General features: G+C 34.0%; 3 protein-coding genes across 5 annotated transcripts; 1 reads left to right on the top strand and 2 right to left on the bottom strand.

Moving 5' to 3' along the window:
* Nucleotides 1-111: 111 nt before the first annotated feature.
* Nucleotides 112-19,109, top strand: LOC130450366 (uncharacterized protein CG5098). 3 transcript variants are annotated; one of them, XM_056788722.1, is made up of 7 exons: nt 112-398; nt 5,959-6,108; nt 6,375-7,440; nt 8,862-9,305; nt 9,366-9,910; nt 15,458-15,703; nt 16,775-19,109. In XM_056788722.1, exons 2-7 carry the CDS (start codon nt 6,025-6,027, stop codon nt 17,171-17,173), a joined length of 2,784 nt encoding a protein of 927 aa, XP_056644700.1. In that variant the 5' UTR covers nt 112-398; nt 5,959-6,024; the 3' UTR covers nt 17,174-19,109. The 3 variants fall into 3 exon arrangements, with proteins under 3 accessions (XP_056644700.1, XP_056644699.1, XP_056644701.1); XM_056788721.1 differs by lacking the exon at nt 112-398 and adding an exon at nt 5,140-5,237; XM_056788723.1 differs by lacking the exon at nt 112-398 and adding an exon at nt 5,146-5,237 and having other exon boundaries at nt 15,470-15,703.
* Nucleotides 737-4,292, bottom strand: LOC130450368 (Golgi to ER traffic protein 4 homolog). The gene is made up of 5 exons (XM_056788724.1): nt 3,875-4,292; nt 3,722-3,800; nt 3,466-3,669; nt 3,104-3,411; nt 737-1,218 (listed from the first exon to the last, which is right to left on the bottom strand). Exons 1-5 carry the CDS (start codon nt 3,985-3,987, stop codon nt 945-947), a joined length of 978 nt encoding a protein of 325 aa, XP_056644702.1. The 5' UTR covers nt 3,988-4,292; the 3' UTR covers nt 737-944.
* Nucleotides 19,110-21,752: 2,643 nt separating the features above from the next.
* Nucleotides 21,753-23,804, bottom strand: LOC130450369 (PRKR-interacting protein 1 homolog). The gene is made up of 3 exons (XM_056788725.1): nt 23,638-23,804; nt 23,405-23,584; nt 21,753-23,356 (listed from the first exon to the last, which is right to left on the bottom strand). Exons 1-3 carry the CDS (start codon nt 23,782-23,784, stop codon nt 23,096-23,098), a joined length of 588 nt encoding a protein of 195 aa, XP_056644703.1. The 5' UTR covers nt 23,785-23,804; the 3' UTR covers nt 21,753-23,095.
* Between the last annotated feature and the right edge of the window lie 325 nt (nt 23,805-24,129).

Below are 24,129 nucleotides of genomic sequence, written 5' to 3'. Positions count from 1 at the left end.
GCACTTTGATCAAAAATAATGTTATCAGGAAACTTAAAAACGTTACCAGGGGACTTCAGAACGTATTATTTGTTCTCACAAGATTTTCCGAGACTGAAATTTAAGTTTGAGCAAAAATGATGTTACCAGGGGACTTCAAAACGTATTACTAGTTCTCATAAGATTTTCCGAGACTATAGTTGAAGTTTGATCAAAGATAATGTTACCAGGGGATTTTAGAACGTTGTATTACTAGTTCTAACAAGATTTTGTGATACTATAATTGAAGTTTGAGTAAAAATAGTGTTACCAGGGGACTTTGGAACGTTGTGTTACTGTTTCTCACGACAATCTGCTCCAGGAATATAATTGAATTTTAAACAGTTTCAATCATAACAATTTTACTGAGAAAATACCAGGTGAGTAAAATATTAGATTGATATTTTGAAAATAACCTTAAAAGAACGATTATTTTCGGGATACTTGTGATTTTAATAAGATTAATTTTGTTAGAATGTGTTAGAACAGATTTTTAGTTGGCATACGAGAAATTCCCGGTTACATCTCATCAAGGGTACATTTTATTAAGAATTGAGACGATTTCTTTTGTAAAGTTTCCAGTTTATATATTGATAGAAAGACCAGGTACCTTATTTGATAATTTTAATGAAATTTTTTAAAAAAAAACTCACAATAAATCCAAAAATTGACGTCATCTGGAAGTTCTACGCTAGCAGGATAATAAAACCACCGTAAATATATTTTAATTTGTTAAATGCAAATGTATTGTAACAATAGCTTTTCAATGGAACACCCACTATCGTACAGTAAATTAAAAAAAAAATAAATAAGACCAAAAAATTGCCAATTCCGATTAGCTTATATATTAATTCAAATCAACCAAAAATGGTTAACAATTGTTTGTTTTTTTTTCTGTTGGATATTTATAATTTTGAAAGTGGTATTTAGTCCAAGTGGTCGTGCTCTATTGTCGATTTCTTCTTTGTGATTCCTGAAGTAGAAGCTCGTGGAGTATCATCATCATCGCTATCTTCATCTAATCCGCTAAGAAAATTTTCAAAAAAGTTTCCAAAGAAACTGTTGCCATGTTGTTGAGGAGGAGGTTTCAAACCGAAGAAAATTTGACCGATTTTGTCCAAATATTGTACATAACAAGGATCCCTTTTTAAGGATGGTTCGTATTGTTCACACAATACTGCGAACGTTTGCAATTTTTTACTGGAAAAAATACATCAATTTTGATATTGCAACCAAGTTCGATACTATAAAATATAGAGCTAAATCAACAATTTAATGAAGATTACTCGATAAGCAGTCCTAGCCTTCCGGAAGAAATTTGCAGACCAACAACCGACTAATAATTTCAATTCTGTACCAATGGAAATATTTTCTGTTGTAAAAACAAAATTAGAATGAAGAATTTTTCACTTTGGATGAAGATCTGAGTTTAACCAAAGAAAAAACTGAATTTCTCAGCTCTAAATTAAAATAAAATAAATTCATGATGGTTGAAATAAGCATCTATATGTACAGAAAAGCAATATTCTATTTTTTCCACAAAAAAAGATGTTTTTATGACATTTTCGGTATCATAAGAAAATTTATTATCGATTTATTCATATTGGTAATTGGGACATACATTGATACTGAAAAAACTAATTTTTAAAACATAGAAAAAAGAAAATTTGACATAAAAACTCCCTAAGAACTCCAGAAGATTTTCCTCAACGATGGACATTGTTTTAAGTATCTTCATCTAAAGTTTCTACACCGGAATCAAATATTAAACTAAAATAAGGCATTTTTGATAGATTTGACATTAGAAAATTATCGTTTGACTTCAACTTTGTAAATCACAATATCCTTTAATGAGAAAACGGCATGGATACCACTCATGGAAGCTCTGAGGGTATTTATATTGTAGCTGTTATGTTGGAAATTTTGGATATTTAATGGAACTGAAAGTTAATTTTTTTTAAATGCCACCGATGCCACTGGAACATCAGTACAGGATTACTTCAACAAGAGAGATGAGGTGAAACCGGTATTATATTAATTTTGTGAGTAAACCTATTAAAAATACTAAATATGATAATTACATAGCATAGTGTTTAATTAATTTGAAAGTTTACGATATGGGGTTTTATATTACATAATATAAAACAAATTATGGATGATGCAATAAAAACAAGGCCCAAATTCAGTTCCAACTGTACAATCTTTACTCATTACAAATTTTAACTGTCAAAATCTAAATTTGAGATTGAAATTTAGAGCGTATACTAAAGAATGAAAGGCTTCTGGAATATTTCGAAACTGGTTCATGGACATTGATAAGAAAATGACTGAAGAAAGAATTACTCATCAATAATTGCACACCACACAGAAGAATAAAAGAAAGGATCTCATATATATGTATTAGAAGCAGATACGAATGACTGATAAAGCTTGGCTGCTACTACTATATAAAACTATGATTTTTCTTCGTCATTAATCGAATAAGAAGTTGAAGATATTTCTCTACAACCTCCTGTTCCTCCAGTAGCGCCTAGGATATGTTTCAAGGACTTTATTACATGTGACGATGAAGTAATGACCTCTGGAATATTACCAAACGAAGAGATCCTTGATATAGTATCTTCGAACAAAGAAAAAAATGAAGATGACACAGAAAATCTAAATAATGGTCGATTAGTTTCCATTAGAGAGGCGAAAATAGCACTAAATACGTTACGTAATTTTATAGTAACTCAGAAGAGAAAGAATTTGCTGCATTTGTACTCAAGACAATGCTATAGATAAATAACAACTTTATTTAAATAAAACAAAATAAAAAAAAATTACTGACATTTTTCATTAAATTTTTATAATAAATGTGTAATTTGAATTTATGTGTGTATGTATTTGATTTTTTTCCTTTCTACTCGTCCCCTCCCTAACTCCAAATCCTTTAAAACTCCATATATCAATTTTTTTCCACTCCCTTGGATTTCGAGTAATAGAAATTCTACTGTATAAACAATAATGAAGAATTATACTAAATTATTTATAATTTTGAAATAAATTAACTGAAATAAAAATATAATTTTTACAAAAGACTTACCTTTCGATAGCCTGTAACAAGAACCAAATAAAATTGAGCAACGGTAATAAATATGGCGGGCCGGATCTCAATATCCTGGGATGTTGTTCTGTATAGCTAGTGAATGTCTGATTCGCGGTACTTTTATTCTTCAAACACAAATATTGCAAAACTGTCTGCGCTATAAACAAATCAGCTTCTCCTTTGAACCCCTGACTGCGCTGAAATTCAATAAGAAGTTTTGCACATCCTTTACCGTCTTGAGAATATATAAAATGATGACGTGCCTGTGCATAACATTTTTCTTCCCAATACACAATCGCGATGTTCTGAAAAATGAATATAAATTGATTCAGTTCGTGTGTTTTGAATTGTATTATTACCCTATGTAACAAAGGGTGTCCGTGGGTTGACCCTTTAGATGACCATCGTATTGCATGAGCTAAGAATGTATCTCGTTCCGGAGTGGAAGAACTTATTAGACGGAATATTCTTGTTAGTTTTGGAGACCAAGATTCGTAATCTGTATCTTCCGATTTTTCCAATACGTCTATTAATATTATACCTAGGTCAGAACCACTCAATTGCTAAAATATGCGTAAAACAGACTATATAAATAAAATTTAATATCGATAGTACCTGATCGCGTTCTAGAAATAAAACAGACCCATTATATAGCATATCTTTTAGTTCTTTATATCTTTTCTGTGCTAAATATCTGAAATTACAAGGTTATGTTTAGAAACTTCCAGAATATCGATATTAATTTCGGAAAAATCATAAAGTTATTACCTGAAATATAATGTTCTATACATTTGATGGGCTTCGTAAAAATTTCCATCTTTAACCGATTTTTCTAATTTTTCTAAAACTCTAGAAACTCCACGAACTCCTTGTGTAGCCATATTTATTTACGCAAATGTGTCGTCTTAAGTCACTTGTCTGTCAAAATTATGATATTTTGGGTATATTTCCCTTTTAGTATTGGTATTACTGGTTATCTCTTTAAGTAAAAATATTTATGAAAACAAAAACCAAAAAATAAAGATCATTACCCGTATTTTATGAAAATGTTTCTAATCAATAGGGACTATTTTGCAAACTGGTTTAGTGTTTTTAAGTAATGACGCAACATAATTAGGTTGTTTAGTTCAACATAATAATATAAAAAATTTCCGTATAACAAGTATTACACCTCGTAAAATTTTCTAAGAAATAAATGTATCAAAAACAAATAAAAATGATTAATTATAAATTGAAAAAAGTTCAATTCACTAATTTAAATAATTGAGAAGCTATGTCTAATACTACGAAAGCGGACATTTAAAGTAAATTATCAAACAAGATTTAACATCACTATCTCTCTCTCTCTCTACAAATACAGGGTGTTCCAGAACAATTTCTTTATTCTAAGTCATTGAAGGAGCTAATGCAGAATTACATTTTATTTTAAAAAATATCAAGTACGATATGTTAAATTTATGATCGCGTAGCTTTAAATAAGATGATAGTTGGTATCTGTTATTTTCAAAATAATTGTATGTTGACTATAGCTTAACGAATGTTGTAAATAATTGATTTTAGATAACCCCTAGAAAAAATCTAGAGACCACTTTATCGTACTGGCCGATTTACGGCTGAACATTTTACTACTTTCTCTATCGAGTTTGCCTATCTCCAAATTCGCTGAATAAACGATATGCTAAATCGAAATAATCAAGTTGTTTCGACTCACCCTGTATACACAAGTTGTTATAAATGTAATAAATTCCGACCTTAGGACATCTAACAGTGGCGTTTTTTAATTTATAAATGCCATATATATCATTTCGGTTCCAGTGCCGTATTAAGGAAAGAATACTAAATATTTTAAATGTAATTAATTTAAAAACAACTATGTTGCAAGGTATTGAGTCATAATAATTAAAACCGAATAAATTTATCCCCATTTTTACGTAAATTCCTAGTAAACGATAAATTTGAGGTACTTAAAAACATTTTAAAAAGTAAATTTACGTTTGTTAGAAAGATGGCGCTCGCGTTTAAAAATTAAAACCGGGTCCGCCATTATTACGTTAGGCTGCTTTTATGGCCGTGCCAGAAAGATTTTATAAAATATTTTGTAGTGACCTCACAAATATAAAGTGTTTTTAAGGTGTGTGTAGAAGATTGTGTATTGTTTTTAATATAAGAAAATCTGTGTTCTCTCCAGTGCATTGTATTACGTACCGTGTTGTGTTATTTTTTTCCAACATCGATTCATCATCGTAAATGGCTACAACTCACATATTTTTCGTACACATGCAATAAGTATTTTTAAAATTTTCTTTGAAACGGGGCTTAAATTATAAATAATTGCCATTAAAAATATTTGTTTGGTTTTAGAAACCTTTAAATATGTCGTGTTCATATAACTGGGTTTTTAAATTATTGTGTAGTTTATATTTTTCTGTTTGCTTAAATTGTCTTTTTAGTTGTATTTTAACAAAACAGTAGAAAAATGTCTTTTATTAAATAACATTACTAAGAAATAACTTATGGAATTTAACTAATAATATTGTACAAACTGTCAGCTTTTATTTAATCAACTGTTAAATATCTATTCAGATATTATCCTGTTTTACATATTATAAATTCTTATTTGGATATTAAGAATTGTACGCTGCTGAATTATTTAATTCATTAGAAATATTTAACGATGAATTACATATTTAGGTTGTAAATATTTTAGTTTTACAACAGATTTTCTAATTTATTTATACAAAATATTCAGTTGATTTAAACGCATTGGGGTTTGAAAATTTCTTGTTTTAAATTAGAATTTTATGTATATTAACAAGAAATACTGTGTTATGTATCAATTAAATGAATTTTAGATATGCAACCTGATTGAATAATGGGATTCTAGAGTGAAATTTACTTTTACTAATTATATAAACAAGATGTCAGGTGGACCACCTCATCATCCACATAATAGGCAGATTCCAACGTCCAACCTTGCCAATACTGCTTGGAACCATTTGCAGGTATATTTTTGTGTAAATTTACAAAATTATTTACATACTTTGTATGTAAATGTTTTGCAGTGTACATTAAACTGTTGAAAAAATAATTCTAGTTACAATAGGTTGCATTGTCTGTTTTATCATTCATATCGGAGTGCAATAATCTCTCATCTAATCAATTTAATCAGTGAAAAACTTATTTTTTTGTAAATTTTTCATCGAGGCTTCGTTTGATGTCAACTGTAATGTAATAGTAGTAGATATTTGTATAATTTTTCATCTTACAGGTACCAAATTATTTTCCAAGACAGCCTCAAGTGGCACACATGTCAAATGAGCATTCCTTACTTCATCAACCGACATGGCATACCCCGACGACAGAAGCCTTGAAAATACATCCGCATAGTCACGTCCTAAGTGAAATGTTCAAAAATGAAACTTTATTTCCAAGAGACAGAGACTGTGTAGATTTAAGTTTGGCAAGAAACGGTAATCAAAACGGCGAACTCCCACCAGTTCCGATAAGTTTGAGTGTTAGAGATACAAATAAAATAAACAGTTTACCCCCTAGTGCTTTAGAGATACAGGCAGTAGAACTTACGAAAAGTACCAGTCCAATTGCAAAAGTCGTCACTCCAGCAATACAATCCGCTAGTCCTAATAGAAAGTCTTTAAGTCCTGGTTTGAAATCTTCTAGTCCCGGACTTAGGACCGTTCCACCATATCCAAAAACTTCTAGCCCCATATTAATATCAACAGCCTCGAATATTTTCCCACCTAGTTCCAGTATACTTTCAACTACTAGAAATATTAATCAAAATCTGGTATCAAGTTCGTCTTTAAAATCTGCAAGTCCTGTTCCAAAATCCGTTAGCCCAGGACTCAAACCTTCTAGTCCAGGTATGAAACCTGCGAGTCCCGGTATAAAGTATGCCCCTAACATACAGACTTTATTTCCATCTACTACCGCAACATTAGACGTAGTAAAGACAGTTCAAAAGAGATCTAATATTAGAGTAGATTCCATATTGGAACGACTCAATCCTACCTTAGATAAAATAGTATCGGTTCAAGAAAATAAACCCGAAGAAAAACTTAATAAACCCCAAGAAGTAGAGCAAGATAAACCGGTGAGCGTTATTGTTCAACCAACGGGCAATTTCGATGATAATAGCAACTCTAGCAGTATTAATAATATACCGGCGATGTCGAATGTTAAAGATGATGATACTGTTTCTACTAATAGCAATGACGATAGTTTAGATAGTACAAAATCCCGTAGGAAACGCAAACCCAGTAAAACTATTAGAGTATCCAAAGATGAAGAGAAAACCGAAGAACCAATAGACACAGGTAAGTTCCTCTTTTTGGTTAATTAATTGAATTATTTTATGTATATAATTTTTTTTGAGGTTAATTCATTTGATTTCGGTAATTAGCAGTTTTTATTGTCATGTAAACATTCCAACTTGAACGCGTTGTTGCCAGATTTTTACTAATTTCCCTTTTAATAATTAATTAGGAGTAGATTATCAATTATTTTGAATTTTACGATTACTTATTGATACATGAAAGTATATTATTATGTCAAATTATTCCTATACATTTTACAAATAAAAAAAATCACTAAATTGAATATACGAGGGACGATAAGAAAATAATATGAACGAATTTTCATAACAATATCTTGTTATACAATCAGAAAAACAGTTTTGTCATCAAATATAATTCTTCAATTTGATGATAAGTGTCAAAGTAGCTGATTAAATGCTGAAAACTGTCTGGTTGTAATGTTTCAACTTTGCGTTTAAGAATTTCGAGTGATTTAAAAGTGAAAATAATTCAGTTAAGCATCAAATAATAATCGTGTCTGTCCTTAGGTCTAGAAAATAAAAATTGATGTGAAAAAAAATCAGATTCAAGACCTTATTCGAAGAAACAGACATGAAAGAAGAACAACAAGCCACCTTTTCACTCAAAAGACTTATAGAAAAGAAAATCTAGAAAAGTGAAGAATTTTTTCTAACATATGTTGATCTTAAGGTGGCTTTTGACTCTATAGGAGGTGTTAGGTACCATTCACCACGACTTAAAGGATCTATAGTGCCCCCTTTTCTTATTGAGAATCACCAGTGGTTACAGCTACACATATGGGATGACTCTAAGTACCTCGAAGTGTTACTTTGTGCTTTAGATTTTGTGTTTGTGTTTCAACCATCCAATATGAGTGATTATGTTGTGAATTTAGAAGCGAAAAGTCCACAAGTTTCTCGTGAATCTAAAAGCTACAAATATTGTTGGTTATTTGGTGTTAAAATCTTCCGGAGGTTCGAAATGTATCTTTTTGTAGCGCAGACGGTTCGAAGCCAAGGAATGAGCTGGATTGGGTATTTTTTTTGGACCATACCTCAGTAACTGTGGAAGTTAAAATGATTGGGAGCATTACCGGACCTTTATTCTACACCTTATTGACAATATTCGACAAAATCAGATGATTTGTGACTGCCAGTGTATATTTTACATAGTAATCAGGAGGCTGAGCTGCCACAAAGTATAGCGATCAATGTTTCAGTACAATAAATGCCGAAACGAAAAAAAAAATAATTATCAGAATCGATTTTTCGCAAAGATACCAATACCAGAATTTTATTTTTGTTTTTTATATTTTTACAACTGTCATTTAACACAAATAAACAAATTCTTATCAGTGTCATGAATATTAATCGTTTGTAAAAATTAATTTATGACAAATTAAAATTGATAATCTGTTTTAGATGCCCCGATTAAAGAAGCCTCAGCAGAAGAGAAAGATCCAATTAGTATGATGGGAGAGATGTTGGAAGACGGTAAAAATCTGGATAAAGAAGAATTACCTAGTGACCTTGATGAGTTGATTCCGGCGAAGGCTAGACGTAAAACTTCATCGGAATCAGAAACTATAGATGACATAGCAGCTATGGTGCAAGAAGGTCTGAAAGAAAAAGAACAAAAACAGCAAAAGTGCTCGGAAAATATCGTGGAAGAACCGAAACCTGATACTGAAACCAAACCGATATCTGTAAGCGTTATCAAAACAAAGGAAAATCTTACTGAAGTTTTATCGGATAATACCAGCAGTATTCCTGTTTCATCTACCCCCCCTGTCGCTACACCGGCCGCCAAAAAAGCCAACACACATTTTGTGGAAGTAGAAAATAAATTGGAGGAAATGTTTGCAGGTACGATTAATATTTTCAACATATTTATATACAGTTTAATGAACAAATTTCGTTTAATAGGAATTGAAGATTCGAGCGATCCGGTTAAATCGACGAATATCGATTTGGAAGATTCGAAAATCGAAGACCCTTTATTGAAACTCGACGACCCCTTGCCGTCTAATAACGAACCCAAAGAAGAACCTAAAGACCAGTCGGGGGAAGCTGAAGAACCCGATGTCGAGGAACAGATCGGTTTTACGGAAGAAAAAAAATCGCAACCAAAGAAACCGAAACGTATACAAGGTTCGGAATCGACGCCGAAGAAAAAGAAGGCGAGTAATAAGTCGAAGGGCCAAGCGAAAATCGGTAATAGCAATAAGAAAACGGCCAAACAGAAAACGGGGGGGAAAATAGACCAGGTGGTAGCTAAAGATGTTTACGCTTACGATTCCGGTAGTAATACCAGTTCGACGAAATCCAGAGGTCCTTTTATACAAATAAAGGGTCCCAGGGATTCGCCTTTATCTGTTAACGTGATCAACTCTGCCGCCAACGAGGAAGACGGCGAAAGAAAATTACCGAAATCCAAAAAGTTCCATGACGATACGGAATATAGACACAAGGTACTTTTTCCCATAAACTTTTATCATTTTCTTGACGAATCCACCCTGTATAGTATCCTTTTGGAATTTATCTGGAATTTTTGTTGGGAATTCGAAAAAAAAATGCATCAATTTTCGATAATTAGTTCGAAATAAGGTTCGAGATGCTCAATCTGTGTCTTATTATTTCTGATACCCTTCCTACCGGTACATAGACTACCGTGAGATTCAGAATTAATTACATAGCCGTCATGGGACATGTTTTCATTGCTCGAAAGATTATCCCTCATAGGTTACTTCTGCTACTCACTCTGTCTTAGTCGTACAAACCTTCAGCTGGTCTTGATCTTTTATTTTACAAACGTTTAGCTCGTCTTGATGCATCAAGCCTTCGCCTGGACTTGGTTTTGATAGCCTTCAACTGGTCTTGGTGTTACAAGCCTTTTGCTAGCTTGGTCTTGGTGCTACAAACCTTCAGCTGATCTTGATCTTTTGTGTTACAAACTTTTAGCTCATCTTGATGCATCAAGCCTTCGCCTGGACTTGGTTTTGATAGCCTTCAACTGGTCTTGGTGTTACAAGCCTTTTGCTAGCTTGGTCTTGGTGCTACAAACCTTCAGCTGATCTTGATCTTTTGTGTTACAAACTTTTAGCTCATCTTGATGCATCAAGCCTTCGCCTGGTCTTGGTTTTGATAACCTTCAACTGGTCTTGGTGTTACAAGCCTTTTGCTAGCTTGGTCTTGGTGCTACAAACCTTCAGCTGATCTTGATCTTTTGTGTTACAAGTTTTAGCTCATCTTGATGCATCAAGCCTTCGCCTGGTCTTGGTTTTGATAACCTTCAACTGGTCTTGGTGTTACAAGCCTTTTGCTAGCTTGGTCTTGGTGCTACAAACCTTCAGCTGATCTTGATCTTTTGTGTTACAAGTTTTAGCTCATCTTGATGCATCAAGCCTTCGCCTGGTCTTGGTTTTGATAACCTTCAACTGGTCTTGGTGTTACAAGCCTTTTGCTAGCTTGGTCTTGGTGCTTCAAACCTTCAGCTGATCTTGATCTTTTGTGTTACAAACTTTTAGCTCATCTTGATGCATCAAGCCTTCGCCTGGACTTGGTTTTGATAGCCTTCAACTGGTCTTGGTGTTACAAGCCTTTTGCTAGCTTGGTCTTGGAGCTACAAACCTTCAGCTGATCTTGATCTTTTGTGTTACAAGTTTTAGCTCATCTTGATGCATCAAGCCTTCGCCTGGACTTGGTTTTGATAGCCTTCAACTGGTCTTGGTGTTACAAGCCTTTTGCTAGCTTGGTCTTGGTGCTACAAACCTTCAGCTGATCTTGATCTTTTGTGTTACAAACTTTTAGCTCATCTTGATGCATCAAGCCTTCGCCTGGTCTTGGTTTTGATAACCTTCAACTGGTCTTGGTGTTACAAGCCTTTTGCTAGCTTGGTCTTGGAGCTACAAACCTTCAGCTGATCTTGATCTTTTGTGTTACAAACTTTTAGCTCATCTTGATGCATCAAGCCTTCGCCTGGTCTTGGTTTTGATAACCTTCAACTGGTCTTGGTGTTACAAGCCTTTTGCTAGCTTGGTCTTGGTGCTTCAAACCTTCAGCTGATCTTGATCTTTTGTGTTACAAACTTTTAGCTCATCTTGATGCATCAAGCCTTCGCCTGGACTTGGTTTTGATAGCCTTCAACTGGTCTTGGTGCTACAAGCCTCTTGCTGGCTTGGTCTTGGTTTTGTATGACTTCTCCTGGCTTGGTCTTGGTGCTACAAACCTTCAGCTGATCTTGATCTTTTGTGTTACAAACTTTTAGCTCATCTTGATGCATCAAGCCTTCGCCTGGTCTTGGTTTTGATAACCTTCAACTGGTCTTGGTGTTACAAGCCTTTTGCTAGCTTGGTCTTGGTGCTTCAAACCTTCAGCTGATCTTGATCTTTTGTGTTACAAACTTTTAGCTCATCTTGATGCATCAAGCCTTCGCCTGGACTTGGTTTTGATAGCCTTCAACTGGTCTTGGTGCTACAAGCCTCTTGCTGGCTTGGTCTTGGTTTTGTATGACTTCTCCTGGCTTGGTCTTGGTGCTACAAACCTTCAGCTGATCTTGATCTTTTGTGTTACAAACTTTTAGCTCATCTTGATGCATCAAGCCTTCGCCTGGTCTTGGTTTTGATAACCTTCAACTGGTCTTGGTGTTACAAGCCTTTTGCTAGCTTGGTCTTGGTGCTACAAACCTTCAGCTGATCTTGATCTTTTGTGTTACAAACTTTTAGCTCATCTTGATGCATCAAGCCTTCGCCTGGTCTTGGTTTTGATAACCTTCAACTGGTCTTGGTGCTACAAGCCTTTTGCTAGCTTGGTCTTGGTGCTACAAACCTTCAGCTGATCTTGATCTTTTGTGTTACAAACTTTTAGCTCATCTTGATGCATCAAGCCTTCGCCTGGTCTTGGTTTTGATAGCCTTCAACTGGTCTTGGTGTTACAAGCCTTTTGCTAGCTTGGTCTTGGTGCTACAAACCTTCAGCTGATCTTGATCTTTTGTGTTACAAACTTTTAGCTCATCTTGATGCATCAAGCCTTCGCCTGGTCTTGGTTTTGATAACCTTCAACTGGTCTTGGTGCTACAAGCCTTTTGCTAGCTTGGTCTTGGTGCTACAAACCTTCAGCTGATCTTGATCTTTTGTGTTACAAACTTTTAGCTCATCTTGATGCATCAAGCCTTCGCCTGGACTTGGTTTTGATAGCCTTCAACTGGTCTTGGTGTTACAAGCCTTTTGCTAGCTTGGTCTTGGAGCTACAAACCTTCAGCTGATCTTGATCTTTTGTGTTACAAACTTTTAGCTCATCTTGATGCATCAAGCCTTCGCCTGGTCTTGGTTTTGATAGCCTTCAACTGGTCTTGGTGTTACAAGCCTTTTGCTAGCTTGGTCTTGGTGCTACAAACCTTCAGCTGATCTTGATCTTTTGTGTTACAAACTTTTAGCTCATCTTGATGCATCAAGCCTTCGCCTGGTCTTGGTTTTGATAACCTTCAACTGGTCTTGGTGCTACAAGCCTTTTGCTAGCTTGGTCTTGGTGCTACAAACCTTCAGCTGATCTTGATCTTTTGTGTTACAAACTTTTAGCTCATCTTGATGCATCAAGCCTTCGCCTGGTCTTGGTTTTGATAACCTTCAACTGGTCTTGGTGCTACAAGCCTTTTGCTAGCTTGGTCTTGGTGCTACAAACCTTCAGCTGATCTTGATCTTTTGTGTTACAAACTTTTAGCTCATCTTGATGCATCAAGCCTTCGCCTGGTCTTGGTTTTGATAACCTTCAACTGGTCTTGGTGCTACAAGCCTTTTGCTAGCTTGGTCTTGGTGCTTCAAACCTTCAGCTGATCTTGATCTTTTGTGTTACAAACTTTTAGCTCATCTTGATGCATCAAGCCTTCGCCTGGACTTGGTTTTGATAGCCTTCAACTGGTCTTGGTGTTACAAGCCTTTTGCTAGCTTGGTCTTGGTGCTACAAACCTTCAGCTGATCTTGATCTTTTGTGTTACAAACTTTTAGCTCATCTTGATGCATCAAGCCTTCGCCTGGTCTTGGTTTTGATAACCTTCAACTGGTCTTGGTGCTACAAGCCTTTTGCTAGCTTGGTCTTGGTGCTACAAACCTTCAGCTGATCTTGATCTTTTGTGTTACAAACTTTTAGCTCATCTTGATGCATCAAGCCTTCGCCTGGTCTTGGTTTTGATAACCTTCAACTGGTCTTGGTGCTACAAGCCTTTTGCTAGCTTGGTCTTGGTGCTACAAACCTTCAGCTGATCTTGATCTTTTGTGTTACAAACTTTTAGCTCATCTTGATGCATCAAGCCTTCGCATGGACTTGGTTTTGATAGCCTTCAACTGGTCTTGGTGTTACAAGCCTTTTGCTAGCTTGGTCTTGGAGCTACAAACCTTCAGCTGATCTTGATCTTTTGTGTTACAAACTTTTAGCTCATCTTGATGCATCAAGCCTTCGCTGGTCTTGGTTTTGATAACCTTCAACTGGTCTTGGTGCTACAAGCCTTTTGCTAGCTTGGTCTTGGTGCTACAAACCTTCAGCTGATCTTGATCTTTTGTGTTACAAACTTTTAGCTCATCTTGATGCATCAAGCCTTCGCATGGACTTGGTTTTGATAGCCTTCAACTGGTCTTGGTGCTACAAGCCTTTTGCTAGCTTGGTCTTGGTGCTTCAAACCTTCAGCTGATCTTGATCTTTTGTGTTACAAACTTTTAGCTCATCTTGATGCATCAAGCCTTCGCCTGGACTTGGTTTTGATAGCCTTCAACTGGTCTTGGTGTTACAAGCCTTTTGCTAGCTTGGTCTTGGTGCTACAAACCTTCAGCTGATCTTGATCTTTTGTGTTACAAACTTTTAGCTCATCTTGATGCATCAAGCCTTCGCCTGGTCTTGGTTTTGATAACCTTCAACTGGTCTTGGTGCTACAAGCCTTTTGCTAGCTTGGTCTTGGTGCTACAAACCTTCAGCTGATCTTGATCTTTTGTGTTACAAACTTTTAGCTCATCTTGATGCATCAAGCCTTCGCCTGGTCTTGGTTTTGATAACCTTCAACTGGTCTTGGTGCTACAAGCCTTTTGCTAGCTTGGTCTTGGTGCTACAAACCTTCAGCTGATCTTGATCTTTTGTGTTACAAACTTTTAGCTCATCTTGATGCATCAAGCCTTCGCATGGACTTGGTTTTGATAGCCTTCAACTGGTCTTGGTGTTACAAGCCTTTTGCTAGCTTGGTCTTGGAGCTACAAACCTTCAGCTGATCTTGATCTTTTGTGTTACAAACTTTTAGCTCATCTTGATGCATCAAGCCTTCGCCTGGACTTGGTTTTGATAGCCTTCAACTGGTCTTGGTGTTACAAGCCTTTTGCTAGCTTGGTCTTGGTGCTACAAACCTTCAGCTGATCTTGATCTTTTGTGTTACAAACTTTTAGCTCATCTTGATGCATCAAGCCTTCGCCTGGACTTGGTTTTGATAGCCTTCAACTGGTCTTGGTGCTACAAGCCTCTTGCTGGCTTGGTCTTGGTTTTGTATGACTTCTCCTGGCTTGGTCTTGGTGCTACAAACCTTCAGCTGGTCATGGTTTTCTGTATTGCAAGCGTTCAGCTGGTTTGCTAACTTGGTTTGGTTTTGTGAGACTTCAGATAGATGGAATTTGGTGCTGACAGCCTTTTACTGACTCAATCTTGGTATTATGAAACTTCAGCTGGTCTTATTTTTGGTGCTTTCAAGCTTTCTGTTGGGTCTTAGTGTTGTAAGCCTTCAGCTGGTCTTGTCCTTGATGCTGTAAACCTCCAGCTTGGCTCGGTGCTTCGTCTTGTTATTATGAAATTTCAACTGGTCTTGGTGCTACCAACCTTCAGCTGGCTTGGTCTTGTTACTTCTGGTGATCTTATTCTACTTCTAATAATTTATGTTGAAGCAAAATTATTTTACCAAAATTGATAATAAATTAATGGACTTGTCTATTTTTGAAGTGGACATTTCATTAATTCTAGTATCACTATTTTGTTGATGATAATATTGTTAGGTTCGTTCCAAGGGGCTACATTCCAGCACGCTCAGCAACAAGTATGATGCGCAGACGCGAGACGCCACGTGGATATGCGCGTTTTGTAAAAGAGGACCGCACGCCAGCCAATTGACAGGACCAACTTTTGACAGGAATATCGAACCGCCCGGTGATCTTTTCGGTCCTTACTTTATTACCACGCAGTGTCCAGAATTTGAAAGGCGATTGGACGATCCGTACGATAGACAATTCAAAAGTAAAAAAGTGAGTAATTTTTCTTATCATTGGGTATAAACAAAATTCAGGTCTATCCAATTTTTTACTTTGTTTTTACTAAGAAGTCGTTTCAGTTCAAAACATTTTAGATATTCTTCAGTATAACCCTATCTGTGGATCCAAATGTTCAACTCTATCCTGTATCAGTAGTTTTTAGTCTCATTGTATATATTCGATACTAAATTTGTAATATTTTTACGTAATAAAAGCTCTGAATGAAGCATCTTTCAATTTTTCTTGAAAACTCAGTTCTTGTTTTCTGAAAAAGTCCTTTCACTTTAATTATTTTCTAACCAATTTCCTGTATGTTCCAACAGCAGTTAATCCTGGTTTTTAACTCTCTACCGTACCAATAATTACTGATATGCATATCGAATCATCCCATTATGTTATACCCTGTATGAAACATCCCTAATTTGCAATTTTTTTAGATAACCAAACCGTTTGTCAAAGCAGCTTCTAGTTTTTCCTGTATATATGCCACAACTGTTTATTTTTCTTAAAATTTGTCTTCTGGAGCATATTTCATGACAGTTGTTGCACCTTTTACCTGCTCTAACAACAGTTGATCCTGATTTTTGACTCTCTACCGTACCAATTATTTCTGATATACATATCGAATCATCCCATTATGTTATACCCTGTATGAAACATCCCTAATTTGCAATTTTTTTAGATAACCAAACCGTTTGTCAAAGCAGCTTCTAGTTTTTCCTGTATATATGCCACAACTGTTTATTTTTCTTAAAATTTGTCTTCTGGAGCATATTTCATGACAGTTGTTGCACCTTTTACCTGCTCTAACAACAGTTGATCCTGATTTTTGACTCTCTACCGTACCAATAATTTCTGATATACATATCGAATCATCCCATAACCGTTTGAAAGCAGATTCTATTTTTCTCTGTACATTATTCTGAAAATTTATTTTCTGATGAAGTCGTTTCAGTTCCAACAATTTTTTAAGTATTTTCCATGACAACTGCTAGCAGCTCTAACTGATTTTTGACTTGTACATTGTGTTGTACCCTATATGTTATAAAGTAATTTTTTTTTTAGGTAACGAAAGCCCTTGATGAAGCAGCACTGGTAACCAAAGGTAAAAAATCCAAACGGAAACATTCCGATAGTGACTGTATGTCGGAAAGCGAATTATCCGATATATATTTGGGTATAACGGAAACTTCAAATAAGACATACGAAATTTGGGCTCACGAAGACTGTATCGTGTGGTCTAACGGTACTTATCTAATTGGACCTAAAATCGTAGGACTCGAAGCCGCAGTTTGGACTAGTTGTAACGTTACGTGTAAATCGTGTCATTTGAAAGGAGCCAATATATTGTGTTTTAGACGGGGGTGTTTGAACGCTATGCATATTTGTTGTGCCAGAAGCGAAGGCTGGCAATTTTCGGAAAGTAATTTCAAGGTGTATTGTCAGGAACATCGGGTTCCATGACAAAATCATCAATAAGTGTTGGAATTTCATAAAGAAAAGAAAATTTAGCAACTGTTCCTCTTATTTTTTTTTTAACTTAATGAATTATCAAAATTTTTTGGAAAAATTTAATTATTTCATTGAAAGTTTGCTACAATTTTTTCCTTTATGGATTTTTTTACCTTGTGGAAGCTGAATTATCTTAAACTCAGATTTGAGGTTAATTGTGATGGTATTTTGTAATTTAGACCAAGTCGGTTTTTTTCTTAAGTCTTTTTATTTTGAAAATAGTGTGTTATAATAGATTTTTTTAACCGTTGCCACGTTGTATTATTTTATGCTACCATTTTGTATCATTAAATGATAGTAAAGTTACTAATCATTTCGAGCAGTTTTATGGATTTTTAAAACGGTGTTTAAACTCAAAGAATAATGTGGAAACCGAAAAAATTGAAAAATTACAATCAGATAAGGATAGAAATAATCAGTTTTTCATAAAATACAACAAGAACTCAAAATAAATTCCATTTTTGAGAAAATATAACGAATATATTCACTTTTATAGACAAATTTCTCTTTAAATAGTTTTTTCGATCACTTTTCCACAATTCTTCGAATGGAAAACTATCAACGTGTGAATTTAGATTAATTATAACAAAATTTGTACCATTACATTATTTTAATCATAAATATTGTTTAAATTTGATTATTTTTATATTAGATATTTTCTTTTCCATAGAAAATTGTAAAATTTTGTTATCTCAAAATGTATGTTGCAAAACAATTAAAATGATCACACTGTTCTTCGAGTTGACTCAGCAATGGAATTTTATATATCATTCTTTACAATAAATTTTATTGTCAATACAAAAAAAATACTTCTTGTCTATTGGGTAGTTTGAAAATATATCATAGAAATAGAATAACACTCAATAGACAACTTAATATTTCATTAACTATTTTTTATTCTGGTTTTTAATCAGTCCTGTATAGGGCGTTTCATATAAAAATCCTCTTCAACTCATATTTTAGTTTTTAAGTTGGTAGGACTTCTAGAAGAGGCCCTCCATTGAGATAGCCATTGTTTTACCACAATTCGCTAGCTTCTAATTGGTGTTTAAGCGCCTCCATCTATTAAAAAAATCTACTACGACTAGGCATTCTAGTTTTCTATGTTATTTGATCCTGCAGGAGCTATTTCCATTAAGACAGTACCATTTTCACCCGGAGTCTTATTCTTCTGCTTAGACAGGTCCTGGAGGAGCTTCCTCTATTAAAAAAAGACTATTCATTGCTCTAGCATTCTAGTTTTTTTCATTGTTAGATCCTGCAGTAGCTATTTCCATTGAGAAAGTCTTATTTTCACCTGGAGTCATAATCTTCTGCATAGATAGGTCCTGGAGGAGCTTCCTTTATCGAAAAAGCATCTTCTTACCTCTAGCATTCTAGTCCATTGATTCTGCAGAAGCTATTTCCATTAAGACGGTACCATTTTCCCCCGGAGTCTTATTCTTTTGCTTAGATAGGTCCTGGAGGAGCTTCCTCTATTAAAAAAAGACTATTCATTGCTGTAGCATTCTAGTTTTTTTCATTATTAGATCCTGCAGTAGCTATTTCCATCGAGAAGGTCTTATTTTTACCTGGAGTCATAATCTCCTGCATAGATAGGTCCTGGAGGAGCTTCCTTTATCGAAAAAGCATCTTCTTACCTCTAGCATTCTAGTCCATTGATTCTGCAGGAGCTATTTCCATTGAGAAAGTCTTATTTTCACTTGGAGTCTTATTCTTCTGCGTAGACAGGTCCTGGAGGAGCTTTCTCTATTAAAAAAAGACTATTCATTGCTGTAGCATTCTAGTTTTTTTCATTATTAGATCCTGCAGTAACTATTTCCATCGAGAAGGTCTTATTTTTACCTGGAGTCATAATTTCCTGCATAGATAGGTCCTGGAGGAGCTTCCTTTATCGAAAAAGCATCTTCTTACCTCTAGCATTCTAGTCCATTGATTCTGCAGGAGCTATTTCCATTGAGAAAGTCTCATTTTCACTTGGAGTCTTATTCTTCTGCGTAGACAGGTCCTGGAGGAGCTTTCTCTATTAAAAAAAGACTATTCATTGCTGTAGCATTCTAATTTTTTTCATTATTAGATCCTGCAGTAACTATTTCCATCGAAAAGGTCTTATTTTTACCTGGAGTCATAATCTCCTGCATAGATAGGTCCTGGAGGAGCTTCCTTTATCGAAAAAGCATCTTCTTACCTCTAGCATTCTAGTCCATTGATTCTGCAGGAGCTATTTCCATTAAGACGGTACCATTTTCACCCGGAGTCTTATTCTTTTGCTTAGATAGGTCCTGGAGGAGCTTCCTCTATTAAAAAAAGACTATTCATTGCTGTAGCATTCTAGTTTTTTTCATTATTAGATCCTGCAGTAACTATTTCCATCAAGAAGGTCTTATTTTTACCTGGAGTCATAATCTCCTGCATAGATAGGTCCTGGAGGAGCTTCCTTTATCGAAAAAGCATCTTCTTACCTCTAGCATTCTAGTCCATTGATTCTGCAGAAGCTATTTCCATTAAGACGGTCCCATTTTCACCCGGAGTCTTATTCTTCTGCTTAGATAGATCCTGGAGAAGCTTCCTACCTCTAGCATTCTAGTTCATTGATTCTACAATAGCTATTTCCATTGAGAAAGTCTCATTTTCACTTGGAGTCTTATTCTTCTGCGTAGACAGGTCCTGGAGGAGCTTCCTCTTTGCTCTAGCATTCTAATATTTTGTGTTTTCACTAAGAAAGTATATTTTTCACCTTCTGTGGTAATCGGTCCTTAATGAGTTTTCTTCATCTAGAAAGCTTTTTATTTATCTCACATTTTTGATATTTTTCTTTTACGTTAATCGATCCTGTTTCTATTAACAAAATATCCTTTTTTCCGTGGCTCCTGTAGGAGCTTTCTTTATAGAAAGCCTGTTCCTCGCCAAATTAAGAAGATCCTTCAGGAGCTTCCTTGGTTGTAATTCAATATCTATTTTAATTTATTTAAATAAATATTTTATTATTGAAATTGATATTTTTAGATGATGACGATGATAAATAATATCATTGAGTAATTCTATTTCTGTAATTCAATTGTATATTTTGTCAATTTTTTTTTAAAATTCTTCATTTTACTGATGACAGATGCTTTAAAAATGTAATTAATTTTTTAGTCTTAAACCGGTCGCTAAATATACAATTTTTTTTACAAAAATCGTGTAGAATATGAGTTTTAATATTTTTTTGTCAATTTACCATTTGCAGTTTTGTCCTATTTGTAATACACTGCCTGCCAATAATAAGGTATGTCTTCGTACATGTTAACTACCTCCATCGGTTATTTCTACACCAATTACCGATACTTTTTCCTTAATTTAGCTTTCAATTGTCTAGGTGAATTAACACCTTTCAAAAATATTAGATGTGCAGCTAGGTTAACAAAACCGTCTGCAAATTTGCCATCTTCTCATGGTATCTTACCTATTAAGGTCTCATCTTCATTATTTTTTAAACTCAGAAGAGCCTCATGGTCAACACCAACTGTTCTATTTTGTTATAATATAGACCCAGTAGTTCTAATGTACCGATAATTTCATTTTTCACCTTATTCCACTGGTGTTGAAGTCTGCTACGTTTGCAGATCTAGTAGGAGCACTCTACATTGAAAAAGCTCCTTCTTCACCTCATTTCAATCACGTTTTGGGGCTCTGTGTTATTTTATGAGAAGCTTTCTTCATTCATTTTATAGCCAGTGATTCTATTCAACTCAACGGCTCTATTTTGTTTTAATATGGACATAGTAGTTCAAATGTACCAAACATTTCATTAGGATACTAGTAAATTGTAGTTCTAATGTCCTAATAATATAATTTCCTTGGACATCCTATTGGTTTTTCCCCTTTCAAAATTATATAAACAAAATTGCGACTGCGTTTTAAACCTAAAAATTTATCATATCATTAGGCATCTGTTGGATGTATTAAAATTTTATTTGTGTTGCTTCGTTAACTAATTTGTATGTAGAAATGCAGCACTTTTAATTTTTATTTCAATTGAAAAAATAAAAAAAAATTTATATTTTAGTAAAAACGGAGCTCGTTAACGAAGGGTAATAGATTGTTTTAAATGTTACATGTCCACCAATTCTTCAACCCCTTCTAAATAACTTACTGAGTGATACATAACTGAATTATTCTTTTCGGTACTATAAATTTACTAGGTACGAACTACTTATCACTAGAATTATTTATTCAAAGTAATTTTATAGTTTTAGTAGTCTTGAAGTTTAAAAGCACAAATAACATAAAAAAAATGTGATAGTAGAGTCAAAATTATGTAATACGAAAAGGCTAGAAGTAGAAAGTGTTCGGAAAAAGAAAAATCAGAACTGATGGGGAAATTTCAAACAATTTCAATTAGAAAAAAGTATAGACTGCAACAATAATTGGAAAAGTGGTGAACTTTTTATAAAACGGGTTCCGTTTTTGCTCGTTATTGTTGATAAAAAAATAGTAGTGGCAAAAATTGGGTGTGGGGTATTTAACTGTATTACTTGTATAAAGAAACTTTTAACATAAAAAAATTTATTTGTACTTGCAACTACCTATATATATATAGTTTAGATATTAGTGATGTTTATAATACTTTTTTAATTAGTAACAATATGTAAAAAAAATTACGCTTATTTTTTGTATCATATTTTCCAAGAACAAAAAAATACTCTTAATAATTGTATATCTATCTTGTAAGTTTGTCTTATATAGGTAGTTACCTGTCTCCAAAAAAGAAATGTGTACATTATGTAAATACCTAAATTTATGATTTGGGCAGATCAATTAAATTAATAAACTGGATAAAAAGTGTTTCTTTTAAATCAATACCTATATATTAAGTTTAATTAATTAATTGATATATTAGAGCAAAGACTGGAAGCTAGGACAACGAACGGTGGTTGGAGATGAGTGGAATTGGAAAAAAAGGATACGAATAAGCAGAAATGCTACTTTCTAGATTAATTCAACTTGTAGTAACTTTCTGTTTCGAGAAAACCTCAATTTGCTGTAATTTCAGTTTTCTGCATACTTTCTTCATTTAAAGAACTATTTCTTCTCCTTATTATCCTTCCATTTTAGTTATTTGATCCTGTATAATGAAGAACCCTCTTTTTTTACCTAATTCAACTGGTGTTAAAATCCACTACATTTGTAGATCTAGTAGAAGCTCCCTACATTGAAAAAGCTACTTCTTCACCTCATTTCAATTTAGTTTTAGGGCTCTGTAATATTTGACGAGAAGCTTTCTCCATTGCTTTTATAGCCAGTGATTCTCTTCAACCCCAACTGTTCTATTTTGTTGTAATATGGACATAGTAGTTCAAATGTACAGAACATTTCATTAGGGGACCTATAGATACTTTCTTTTGAAAAAGGCTCATTTTGCTGAAATTTTAGTTTTCTACATACTTCATTGAGAAAACTATTTTTCCATCTTATTGTGCTGCCGTTTTAGTTAGTTAGTCCTGTAGGAGCTTTCTTTAATGAAAGATCCTCTTCTTTACCTCATTTCACTGGTGTTTAAGTCTATAAAATTTCTAGATATAGGAGCTCCTTAGTAGTTCTAATGTCCGGGCAATTTCACTAGGAGACTTGTTAGTTAGTGTACATAGTAGTTCTAATGTACCGAAAATTTCTTTAGGAGACTAGTTAGTTAATTCTATAGGAGCTTTATGGATTGTAGAGGTTGAGATGGATTTGGAAAGAATGGGGGTGAATAATTGAATAAAAAAGCTATGAATAACCGAAAATGAAGTGGTATATAAAGTGAAAATGTAATAAGAAAAGGACTGACTCTCCTATGAAAAAAAAATTCTCATTTTGATATTAAAACTTATTAAATGTATTTTAACATAATCAATTTTCAATACTTTCATTTTGTACACTGTCCTGTTCAACAATTTCACTAGTCTGCATTGCCTCAGATGGCTTATCCTCTTCTTCAGAATTATCTTCGCTGCTTTCAGATGCCGATGACTCCTTTTTTTGTGATTTAATTGGTTTTTTCTTTCTCTTTTGTTTTTTCTTTAGTCTTTTTAGTCGTTTTTTTGCAGTTCGTTCTTCAGCAAGTTTCCTATTTTCTTCGATTTTTTTGTGATATTCTTCATCTAATTTTTCCTAAAATCATAATGCATAAATTGAGGTACTGTGTATTAAGTATCTTACCATATGAGCTTTTTCTTGCATATATTTTTGTCTAGCGTACTCTTTTCTTCTGAGGTGTCTATATACGTGAAATTCACCAGAGCCGGCCCCCGCGCTGGACCCCATTACATTTCTTACAAAATCAGGCACGTTTGGAACACCTCGTTCTTTCGGTCTTTCTGGAATAATTACTGGTTTATCCTAAAAATTCAAAAGTTATTTAACAATTATTTTCATATTGTATCGTATTTTACAGGATTTTTCATCAATTTTTCAAGTTTTAATCTTTGTAAATCTGTACAATTTCTAATTATAATTGGCTTAGGTTCATCTTTATCATCTGTGTCCGTATCTCCACCCATGATGGAAATGTATTCTGTTAATTCGAAGATAATTTTCATAATAAAACTATTTTCCAGGTTATAAGTCATGGTCTTCTTTTTTATTTTTTGTACTAATCCCTTTTTATATCGACGTTTAGCAACTAAATATTTCAATTTATAAATCTTAAATCCAAATTATTAAATATAATATTGGATAAATAAACTAGTAAAACATATTTAATTTAATAAATTTCAATAGTGAACCACCCCGTGTGCTCTGTAGTTAAGAACGTATTTACAAAGACATTTACTTCTTGCTGCATTTTGTATCGTTATTTTGCAAGATAAATATACCAATTTAATTGTTATTATTGATATAATTAATATGATTTAAAGTAATATATCGTATGTTTAATATTTATT

The sequence above is a fragment of the Diorhabda sublineata genome, chromosome 11 (assembly GCF_026230105.1).
Source record: "Diorhabda sublineata isolate icDioSubl1.1 chromosome 11, icDioSubl1.1, whole genome shotgun sequence".
NCBI lineage: Eukaryota > Metazoa > Arthropoda > Insecta > Coleoptera > Chrysomelidae > Diorhabda > Diorhabda sublineata.
Note: the sequence above shows the minus strand (reverse complement) of the source record. Positions and strands in the feature narration are given on the sequence as shown.